We start from the raw sequence: 11,474 nt of genomic DNA, 5'->3' as shown, positions 1-11,474 counted from the left end.
GAACATAAATATATCTTAATAATATTCTTCGTAGTCTATAATATTATTATTATTATTTGTTCTAAGCATTCAATATGAGAGTAAATCTGAATTTCTTTTGCAAGGAAGTGTGGAAAATAATCTCTCCTTGTTATTTAATTAAAGAAAAGTGAAAGGGGAAAAACATAAAAATTATTATAATCCTTACTCGACCCGACCACTTTATTTGTTTCTTCCTTATGGTGGGCCCGAGTGCAAAATTTGACCTCTTTTTCACGATTCCTATGTTGTTCCTTTCATTTAACCTTTTTCTGTCGTTTCGGACTTTCAGTGAGATTGCAAATTTAGTTGTTTTTTCTCGTTCTAATAATATAATTAATAAAGCAAAAGACTAGAGGCACAACTATTTTGCACAACTTTTAACCAAATTTTGTATTATTTTTTAATTTAAAAAATAACAAAATAAAAAATAAAATAGTTTATGAAGTAATAATTTTTATTTTGGTTATTCTTTTATATTTTGATATTTTTTTAAAAAATAACAAAATAATAATGACCATTTTTTTAAAAAACAATTGGTCATCATTATGAATAAAAATACAATTTTTATTTTTTTTAAAAAATACCAAATAAAAGAAGGACCAAAATAAAAATTATTGCTTCAGAAACTTTTTTAATTTTTTTATTTTTTAAATTAAAAAATAAGAAAAAAGTTAGCCCCAAGTTAGGGCTATATCATTTCTCATTAACAAATAATAAATAATAAAAAAACTCGACTTTTGTTTTTATTTACACTCATTAGTCCCATGTATATTGTTGTCCTTGTTAAATCCTTGGAAAAACTATTAGAATCTTTTTATCAACTTTTACTTGTTTTGATATTATTTTTAAAGTTTAAAAATTCTCAATTAAACGTATTGAACTTTTAATGTCTTTCAATTACTCCATTCCGTTATTTTTATTAAAAATGCCCAAAATAACCCTATTTGTTTCTTTAATAAAAAAATTTGCAAAGATTTTACAAAAATATTACAAAGATGTTTTTTTTTTTTTTTTTTTATTCAAACTTTTGACAAGATTTAACGGAAAATCTTAATGGAATGGGTAATTGAAAGAAATTGAAAGTTTAATACCTTTAAATTTAATTGAGATTTTTTTAAGCTTCAAAGGGTACTTTCAACACACTTGGGGAGTTTTGTAAAGTTTCTCCCTAAATACTTAAATTATTAATTTATTAAAAAAAAATGAAAAAGTTATTATTTCTAGTTTAATAGTTCAACGATTCTTATGGTATGTATGATTCGAATAGGATTAGGCAAAAATTAGATGCTTTTTGACCCTTTCAAAAATCCTGACCATGAATTATTCGGAGAATAAAAACACCTTTTTATATTTCTTTTTTAGCTCAAACAAAGTCTCAAATCCTCTTCTATATATAAAAAGCTATTTTTTATTTGATAGCTGAAATTACCCTTTTGCCCTTGATTGCTTTTGCGAGAAAACAAAAGAAAGCTTTTTTTTTGTTTTTTTTTTACACAACCTTCTCTGACCTCTTCTTTTCTTTTCCTCGGTTCTTTTTTCTCCTTCCTTCATTCATTCTGCTTCACGAGAGAGTGAAAGAGAGACGAAGAGATTGTGAGAGAGAACATGAGAGAGTTCTCTTCGTTCTTTTTTCTCCTTCCTTCATTCATTCCGCTTCACGAGAGAGAAAGAGAGAGACGGAGAGATTGTGAGAAAGAACCCGAGAGAGCTCTAGAAATAGAAGAAGAAGAAAAAGAATTTTTGCCATGTGTTGTAGTGAGGTAAATGAATATCTTATGATTTTTGTTATACCTATTAGATTAGATTAATTTTTTTAAAAAAAATAAAATTAAAACCCATGACAGATTGGCGGGCTAATTGAATTTTATTTTTTAAAAAGAAAAAAATTAGAAGTTAGGATGTAGGGTATATCATAAACAAAATAGTCAAAAGTAGCATCTCTATCTTTCCCTATCAAATGGAGGGCAAGATTGGAATTACAACATTACGAGAGTTGCCTTCCCAATACTAAAAAAAAAAAAAATTGAACCCAAAAAACCACCGAACAAGGCAGTAAAACAATTTCCTGTTTTTTTGCTTTTCAAAATCCCATCAGTAAAAAATGAATTAACCCCCTCCCCCCCACCCATGGTTTTTATCTCCCAATAACTCAAACTTTCTATTTTTAGCAAATCAACTTCTGCGACGACCGAACCAAAGCCGTTAACCCCACACCTCCTTGGGGATTCCCGTCATTAGTAACTCTGGCAACTCTCTCTCCAACTCTTTGGACTTTTCCTCAGAGCTACTCGAGTTTTGAGGATTCTCAAGACACAAAATTCGTCGAGTTTGAGGATGCGTAGGCGGTAGGTCGGTGCTTTCCTGGAACTTTGTTAAAGAAATTTGAATTTGTTCCTCCAATTTTCACGTTCTGTTCATTTCTACCTGAGTTTAAGATTGATTTGAACAGCTGTTGGTTTATGTTGTCATTTTCTGCATACCCACATGTATGTTCACACACGAAGGGGAAGAATCTTAAATGGGTTTTGTGAGTTTTTCCTAATTGACAACTCTGGCCTTTTGTTGCAGTTGTTTGCGGCGGTTTGCTGTTAAACGTGAATTTCTGGGATAGTCTTTTTTGAGGTCAGTGTTTATTTTTTTGTTTTTAAATTTATGTCGCTTTTATGGAAAAGGGGGATGTTTATCTCAGTTGGATTAATATGTGTTGTGGGTGATTGGTTCTTTAATTTTTTTTTAATTTTTCTTTTTATTTTTATCTGCTGTTTGTTTCCATATATGGAAGTAATGGGAAGTCTGATTTTGCTTTCTGGGTATTGCAGGGGTTTTATTTTGAATTGGGCAAAGTGTTTGTTTTTTACCGGAAAATGGAGTTGTTTGGGTGAGTTTTAAGTGTAGGCGGTTAATAACAAATCAATGGCAATCTTTAAGAATCTTGGTACGGCGGTGTGGAAAGATAACAAGGAAAGAAGGATTGTTTTGAGCCACTGTCAATTTCTAGATCTCTAACGTTGTTAAATTCTATTTGGAATTTGGCTTTTGACCTGAAGTTGAAGTGTGTTGGGCATTTTCAAAAGCTCAGATGGAGAATTCGGTATCCTTTGACGGAACAAGGAACCATAATTTGGAGGACAACTTCTCAGATTTCATGAATTTTGATACTCATGCTGGATGGTGCAGCAGCCCTTGTGCAACGGATTTCACCTCTTATGGGTTACCATCCGTTCCATCCATGCCTTATGGTTTTGCTTTGGATGCTATGAATTTCGTGGAACACAATACTGGTGCATTTCCTGCGAACGAAATTGGCGGAACTTTCAATCCCATGGGGACTTCTTTCAGTCCTGGAGATAAAATGATGTTTCCGCAAATGGATGCCCAAGACGGGGTTTCAATAGATTTCAACATTGCAAATGACTTAGAAGCTGCACAGGATAATGGTTCTTTACAACAGAATAATGTCTTGGATATGGAAAATTGCCTAATCCCTAGGCCATTGAGTAGCTCAGTTGAAGAGAAGATGCTTAGGGCATTGTCTTTGTTCAAAGATTCGTCTGGTGGGGGCATTTTGGCACAAGTTTGGGTTCCCATGCGGCTTGGTGATCAGTATGTCTTAACCACTTGTGAGCAACCCTACTTGCTTGACCACATGCTTGCAGGGTATCGTGAAGTTTCGAGGTTGTTTACGTTCCCTGCAGAAAAGAAATCAGGCTATTTCCTTGGGCTTCCTGGTCGTGTCTTTATCTCCAAAGTTCCAGAATGGACTTCAAATGTTAGTTATTACAAAAAGGTTGAGTACCTGCGAGTGGATCATGCAGCAAATCATGAGGTCCGTGGATCCATTGCCTTGCCAGTTTTTGATTCTGCTGGGATGTCATGCTGTGCTGTTTTGGAACTTGTCACTACCAAAGAGAAGATCAATTTTGACCCGGAGATGGAAATCGTTTGCAATGCCCTCCAGGTTAGTTTTCCTTTTCCATGTGTTCACTGCATTTTTTTTTTCTGCTAATTTTCCCTTTTTGATGTATCCTAAGTTGAACACATATAATGGTACTAAGCACCTAGCCACGTTTGATTTTTGACAATCAAGATACCCATGTTCTTGATGTAAATTCTTTTTGCTGTTACATAAATGAAAACAGCAGCAGAAAGGAAAAGCTATGTGATATTTTCTGGAAAAGTATTTAAGTAACCACTGGTTTAGAAAGATTTTCAACACCTTTGATGTGCAGAAGTGAGAAAATGTGGATGGAAAAAATTTATGGGGAGAAACTGTCTTTTGTTTTTGATTCCCCATTTATTTCTCGGAAGAAAATTTCCATGGATTGTACCAGTACACCAGTAGGTGATGTGTAGGGGCATTGGAGTTAGCCTTGGTATTGGGTTCTAAGATAGTTGCTTTCCTATGAAATACTTGGGTCTGCCTTTTGGATCTTGTTTGAAGGCCTGAACTGTTGGGAATGCTATCGTTGAAAAGGTGGAAAAGAGACTCGGAGAGTAGATGAGATTTATTTATTGAAAGGGCTGAATATTACTTAATATAAGAGTACCACTACTTTCTTTCTCTTCACTATGCCTATTTGTGTTGCAAATAGTTTGGAAAAGTTACAGAGACTTTCAGGGTGGAATAGATTTTTTATTCATCTAAAGGGGGGGAGATTGCTTTATTTGGAGTATGCCATCTAGTTTGGTCATGTATTTTTTTTTTCTCTCTTTACTTTCATGTTACAAAAAGACTAGAAAAGTTATAGAGGGATTTTTGTGGGGTGTTGATGGGGATAAATCTAAATCTCATTTGGACTGCCAAGAGTATATGCTGTAACTTTGGATAACGATTGTACAAAAGTGGTTCCTAAAAAACTCTGGCGAGAACCACCTCAAAGTTGTGAGACAGCCTGCTTTGAGTCATTTTGTTGAGGACACTGTCAGATCTTTGCACGTATATTTTACTGCTATAATGCAGCTCTACATTTCATGGGTGCACTTCCAATAATATACTACAGGCTGCATTATCTTGTTTTCTTTGTATGAATTAGAGTTAAATTATAAAAGCTTCAAAATTATTTTGGATCTATTCTGATCATTGTACCTCGCAGGCTGTGAATTTAAGGACTACCCCGCCTCCTAGACTTCGTTCTCAGGTACTGTTGATGATACTGTCCCCCTACACTACATCCCCTGCCCCCCGGGTTTCTTAAATTTTTTTAGTTTTGTGTTTCTGCACTTCTCACTAGGTAATATGTTGTTTGCAGTACCTGTCAAAGAACCAAAGAGCTGTCTTGGCAGAGATAATTGATGTTTTACGAGCTGTGTGTCATGCACATAGATTGCCGCTGGCTCTGACATGGATTCCTTGTTGTTACACTGAGGGAGCTGGTGATGAAATTACACGAGTGCGGATCAGAGGGGGTAACACAAGTTCTGCTGATAAATATATACTTTGCATTGAGGAGACAGCTTGCTATGTGAATGACAGAACGATGGAAGGTTTTGTACGTGCATGTTTGGAACATCATCTTGAGGAAGGGCAAGGTGTAGCTGGGAAGGCGCTTCAGTCAAATCATCCCTTCTTCTTCCCTGATGTGAAGTCTTACGACATAAATGAGTATCCACTTGTCCATCACGCGCGCAAGTTTGGTTTGAATGCGGCAGTCTCAATCAGGCTAAGGAGCACCTACACTGGTGATGATGATTATATTTTAGAGTTCTTTCTTCCTGTCAACATGAGTGGTAGTTCAGAGCAGCAGCTCTTGTTAAACAACCTCCCGGGTACCATGCAGAGAATGTGTAAGAGTTTGAGGACAGTTTCAGATGCAGAATTATGTGGGGCAGAAGGCTCTAAAGTTGGGTTTGAGAAGGGAGGAATCCAGAACTTCCTGCCGATGGCTATGTCTAGGGGAAACTCTCAGATGACATTATCAGATAGTGATGTAAATTCAACTGAGAAGATGCCATTAAATGTATGTAACACAAGAAATGATGGATTTGAAGCAGATAGTCCTCATGAACAAGTATTCTTCTTAATCATATCCTTATTTCTTTCTTTCGTTCTTTCGTTTTTGTTTTCTTCTTCTGAAACTGAAAAGTGCATGCTTGGTTACCAGCTTTGTGCATGACTTACCAGCATTAACTGTTCCAACAAACTCTATGGCTCTTATAGCATTGCAATGATAACATATTATGTTTTTCCTGTTGAAATTGTGCCAGGAACGTGGGTTTGCACTGGTCTACTAGGTTGATTAATGATGAAAGTAGGAGGATACCTGTTGCATGTTGCATTCATTCTGAAAAGCATTTTATTTATTTTGTTCTATAGAATTTGATAGATAAGAATCCCCATTTTTCCCTTTCTTAATATTTCTCTTATGATATTCATTAGATCAATAGTTTGTCCAACTAAAAGATAATCGTCTACTGTACTCCCTAGGATCCACCTTTTTAGAAAATATAGCTGTAGCAGCTGCAATTAGGGATGTAAACATACTGAAATGCACTGAGCTTTGCATGGGTCAGTAGGTTCAGCTTTGACTTGTTGAAATTTTGAAGACCCAGCTCTGGCTGGTTTTGTATTTATTTGACCTTGGGGCTGGATTCTTGGACTGATTTAGGTGCATTTTTTGTGTAATATGGTAATTGGGGAACCTCAGCAAATATCTTAGGAAAATGAAGAACCGGATGAGTATTTAATTATGGTGACTATATGAATGCCTGATTTACCTTTTTACCAGTTGCATATTGTCATGTTTTCTGGAACATAACAAAAACAAAGGCACCTTGGGCATCGTTTGATAAACGATTTTGCCTGTTTTTGGCTCTACACTATTCATCACACTTTTTTATTTTTTTAATATTCTCTTATTTTTTACATCATATCAATCATTTTTTTATTATTATTCAAATAAAAAAATCACTACAAAACAAAAATTTTTCATTTTTCCATACCAAACATTCTTACATTTTCACTTTTTAAAAAAAAAACATTCTTACTTTTTCTCACATCAATCACTTCCTGCTACAGTATCGAACCAAAACCAAAACAAAATCGTTTATCAAACGAAGCCTTGGTTACTCTTGGATGTGGTACCAAGGGCATAGGAAGTGTTAAAACTGGATAATGTGTTTTTCATCCTAGATCTCATTAATTTATTCTTAAGAGCACAAATGGAGAATAGTCTTCCTGTTTTTTTTCAGGGAATCTGTGAGTAATTAACTGTAGAAGAGCATGCCACTGAGTGTTTCTGTCTCTGTCGGTTCATGTTTTGGGGGCTTTTATGGGGAAAGCTCTCTCCTTCCTTGTCATGCCTCGTTTTTTGATCTCCTTTTGAACCAATATGAAAACACTTTATGAGAGTTGAGCTCTTGACCAAGAATAAGAAAGATTGAATTAAGAATTGAGCGGTGTAGGGCTTTGATGTTATTATTCTAACGGGTAGGCTATTGTCTGACAGATATTGATGGAGACTTGGAACACTTGTTATTCTAGAACAGAAGAAAATCAAGAAAAAAATCAGGTTTAATTATTAGAAACGGGAAAAAATCTGTTTTTTCTTTTGAGCTTTCGATTCATCAAGATTTGCACCTTCTTGTATTCTAATTTGCCCCAACAGCGCATGTTTAATTTAATTGAAAACCCCTTTTCTCTTTAACCGATATATGAAGGTTTGTGGTGTTTTGGCATCTTCTGCTAAGGGAGTAATAAGTAGAAAATGAACTTACCACACTAACAATTTAGTTCTGTCTAATTATCTCATTTAATGAATCAAGCATTCATTAGTGAGTGATATAACGGAAAGCAAAATGCAAGAAATGAACTTTAATAATCATTTATGATGTATATCTCATGAAGAACATTTCACTCCTACTGCAAAATGTCTCTTATAACTTCTGCAGTTATTTTACTTTCTTCGGGCATAATTTTGAAGAGATTGTGGGATTGGGTTCTTAACAGTTTCTTATACATCTTGTAGGCAACAAGTGGATCAAGAAGGCAGGAGAAAAAGCGAAGTACAGCAGAGAAGAATGTGAGCTTGAGTGTTCTTCAGCGATACTTCTCTGGGAGTCTTAAGGATGCCGCAAAAAGCATAGGCGGTGAGACTCGCTGTCCATGTGTGCCCATTTCTTAAAGATATTGAGTTGTTCCAGCTATCATGAATCATTATGCTTTAGTAATCATCATTAAACTGATGATTTAATTTCCGAAAGACATCCTATAATGCATTGCTATGATTTTCTTTTTAGAGTTTTTAGTCATATAGCTAAGTGGATTTCCTGTAATATTATTAGAACATAGGCTAGATATGGGGCCTATACATAAAGTTGTGACCTTGAGGCTTTCATGTGGTATCATTTTCCGAACATCCACTAGGGTCTACATAGTTCATGCATTGGGGAAAATCATTTAGTGCTAACTATATTGTTATGAAAGGGTTTATAAAGTATTGTCTAATATTTAGAATTAAAAAGACGGGGAGAAATCTTATTGCGTAGGTAAATATTGTTAACTTCAAAGCTTAGCATGTAACAATCTGAAAGATCAAGAGGATGCATAGTAATGACCTTTATAAAATCCACTTATCAGGAGAACCTTTTATAAAACACCTACTGCTGCAATTTCATTAAAAAACATAATTTTAGATTTATTTAAAAGGAAATATGTTGTTAATTATTTTTTCTTGTTCTTTATTTGTAGTTTGCCCTACTACACTGAAAAGAATATGCAGACAACATGGAATTTCAAGATGGCCATCCCGTAAGATAAATAAGGTGAATCGTTCATTGAGGAAAATACAGACTGTTCTTGATTCTGTTGAGGGGGTAGATGGAGGATTGAAATTTGACCCAACCACCGGGGAGTTTGTGGCAACAGACTCTGTAATTCAGGAATCTGATTCACAGAAAAGTCTCCTTTTCCCCAACAAAAATGTGCGTGTCAAAAAGGCCAAGCCAGTTAATGAAAATGCAGTTTCAGTTCCTTTGGTGCCTGATATTGATGGCTTGAGTTCTCTAATTAAGTTGGAAGTGGATGAGTGTTCTATGGGTGGGAACCAAGTAGGGCTCTCAACTAGTAAGCTCATTACAAATGCGTGTGAAGTAGAACTAGAGAAATCCAATGTCTCTTTCATTGATTCTAGTGAAGATTCAAAATTGGTTGCAATAGATGCTCCACGGGCTTCGCCTGACAATCCCTCCTTGGGCTCTTCTCTTGTGAATATAGTTGAAAAATGGGGTAGCTTGAAATCAGAAAATCCCGACTCCCACTTTGCGCCTCGGAGCTCTGGCTCCTTGGCTACTGCTGATGAAATGGATACTGGAGTTGGAGTTGGTGGGGATGATGGGATTGTTGAATGTACCCAGCCTACTTGTTCAAGTATGACAGACTCATCAAATGTTTCTGGTTCAACAATGCGCGGCAGCTCTTCAAGCTCTATGAGCTTCGAGGAGGAGAAACGTTCTAAAGTCAAATCAAGCTGTGCCGATAGTGGATCCAAAATTATTGTGAAAGCTACTTACAGAGACGATACAATCCGGTTCAAGTTTGAGCCCTCAGCCAGGTGTTTTCAACTGTATGAAGAAGTTGCAAAGCGGTTCAAGCTGCAAAAGGGGACCTTCCAGCTCAAGTATTTAGATGATGAAGAGGAATGGGTGATGCTAGTAAGTGATTCAGATCTGCAAGAGTGTCTTGAGATTATGGATGATGCAGGCACACGTTGTGTAAAGTTCCTGGTTAGAGATATGCCTTGTACTATTAGCAGCTCCAGCAGTAGCAACTGCTTCTTGGCTGGGGGCTCATAATATAGGGATAGAATTTTTGTTGTAGCTTGGCAAATACTCCATGCTTCTGCAGGTTCTACTTCATCTCTTGCACTGCCGATCACTGTGCTGCTATGCTGCTATATTTCAAAGCAGTTCCTATACTGATGTTGACTGTGTTGCAAGAGCTTCAGAGGAAGGGAAAAAGAGCAGATGTAAAACACTATGTATGTTCATAGATAGGTCTGTATATGGTAGAATTGGGAATAAAAATTGCAGCAACGTAATCTCACTCTGTATAGTTTTTGCTTTTGTTTAGCTCAGAAAATAGATGGCTTGAAAGTGTTGATTTTGTGGTATAGTACATGAGGGCCCGTTGGGGGTTCAGCGGGCATTTTGATCTCCTACAAATGAAATCATTGTGTGTGGTTAGTTGTCAAATAGTTCTCTCTTATTACCCTCTTTCCAGCGAGTCCTTCAGTGAATGCCGACCAAAGAAGAGAGGAAAGAGCTCAATCTCCTCCCTCTTCCCCTCCCTATTTCTCTTCTTCTTCCTTTTCTCCTTTCTTTTAGTTCTCTATTTTTGTTTGAAACTTGGAAGCCAGATTCACCATGCATCCACTCTCAACGCCACCAAGTCTTCACCATTAATCCTTACTCCACCAGTCACCACCCTTCTCCATTGTGCATGTACCTCAAGCGCCTCTATGGCATGAGTGGTCTGCACGCGTCACCCCCTTGTTTTGGTTCCCACAACAGATTTCGGCTCCCCTGCTTCCTCCCTAGTGGATCTCTGTAGTGGTACTAGTACCCCTCATTTGTTTATGGAGACCTCCAGATTCAGTTGCAAATTTAGATGCCTTGTTCTCTGTGACTTCATCGCCGGGTACCTCTCTTGCTGGAGACGGCTTCAATCCAACTACTACTAGTGCTCCAGTCCCTACTATAGTTCTCAAGTTTGCTTCTTGTTGTAGTAGGTGTTGTTTCAGGCAGATTTGCCTCTGAATTGTTCCTATAAACTGTCGTTAAGGCCGGTGAGCCAAGAACCCAATAGTCTAGGGGACCTGGATCCTCTATTTTGGACAAGTTTTGGACAAAAATGTCCTCTTGTTTTAACTAAATGGATCCCCTCCATTTCATTTGAAATGGAGAGGATCCTTCTCTATAGTCTAGACCATTCATTTGACCAAATTTTAGTAAATTATAGATTTTTATTTGATTATATTGGTTGTACTGAGATTTTGTTGAGTTGGCCCACCCATATTTTTTGGTGGGAAACGAACGAGATCAAATTAAAACAGAGAGTTTAAAACACTTGAAACAGTGACTTGAGAGAGAGATCAAAAGTGAGGGAGAGAAACAGAGAGATAGAGAGAGAAAAAGAGGGAACTATAGAGAGAAAGAAGGTGCTTGTGGAGTAAAACTTGAAGATGTAAGACTATCTTTCAATTCTCTCTACTTGATTTTCTAGTTTTGAGTTATTATTGTTAAAGTTTGTGTTAAATGGTGGATTTTTAGGCCATAACAATTTCTACCATGACCTAAAATTCATGTTCATGGTCCATTTTAAAATAACCTTCACATCATTTTATAAAGTTTAGGTGTTGTTTTAAAAATCCTAGGTAAATCTTTACAAAACTAGTACTTTAAATCAACTACCATGATTCAACAAGGGCATTTTCATCCTTGGTTGATTCATGTACTTC

General features: G+C 36.3%; 1 protein-coding gene across 2 annotated transcripts; it reads left to right on the top strand.

Annotated features, from left to right (window-relative positions):
* The first annotated feature begins 2,209 nt into the window (after positions 1-2,209).
* On the top strand, positions 2,210-10,187 carry LOC132189184 (protein NLP9-like). 2 transcript variants are annotated; one of them, XM_059604918.1, is made up of 7 exons: positions 2,210-2,366; positions 2,590-2,643; positions 2,841-3,979; positions 5,115-5,159; positions 5,271-6,029; positions 7,986-8,106; positions 8,708-10,187. In XM_059604918.1, exons 3-7 carry the CDS (start codon positions 3,101-3,103, stop codon positions 9,808-9,810), a joined length of 2,907 nt encoding a protein of 968 aa, XP_059460901.1. In that variant the 5' UTR covers positions 2,210-2,366; positions 2,590-2,643; positions 2,841-3,100; the 3' UTR covers positions 9,811-10,187. The 2 variants fall into 2 exon arrangements, with proteins under 2 accessions (XP_059460901.1, XP_059460164.1); XM_059604181.1 differs by having other exon boundaries at positions 2,210-2,370.
* The last annotated feature ends 1,287 nt before the right edge of the window (positions 10,188-11,474 follow it).

Source organism: Corylus avellana, chromosome ca1, assembly GCF_901000735.1.
Source record: "Corylus avellana chromosome ca1, CavTom2PMs-1.0".
Taxonomy (NCBI): Eukaryota; Viridiplantae; Streptophyta; class Magnoliopsida; order Fagales; family Betulaceae; genus Corylus; species Corylus avellana.
Note: the sequence above shows the minus strand (reverse complement) of the source record. Positions and strands in the feature narration are given on the sequence as shown.

What these genes read in the sequence shown, in the direction of transcription:
- LOC132189184 (XM_059604918.1), top strand. Translation starts at nt 3,101, where the DNA reads ATGGAGAATTCGGTATCCTTTGACGGAACAAGGAACCATAATTTGGAG. An exon ending in TCGTTTGCAATGCCCTCCAG is followed by an intron (nt 3,980 to 5,114) that starts GTTAGTTTTCCT and finishes TGTACCTCGCAG; the next exon opens with GCTGTGAATTTAAGGACTAC. An exon ending in TGCCGCAAAAAGCATAGGCG is followed by an intron (nt 8,107 to 8,707) that starts GTGAGACTCGCT and finishes CTTTATTTGTAG; the next exon opens with TTTGCCCTACTACACTGAAA.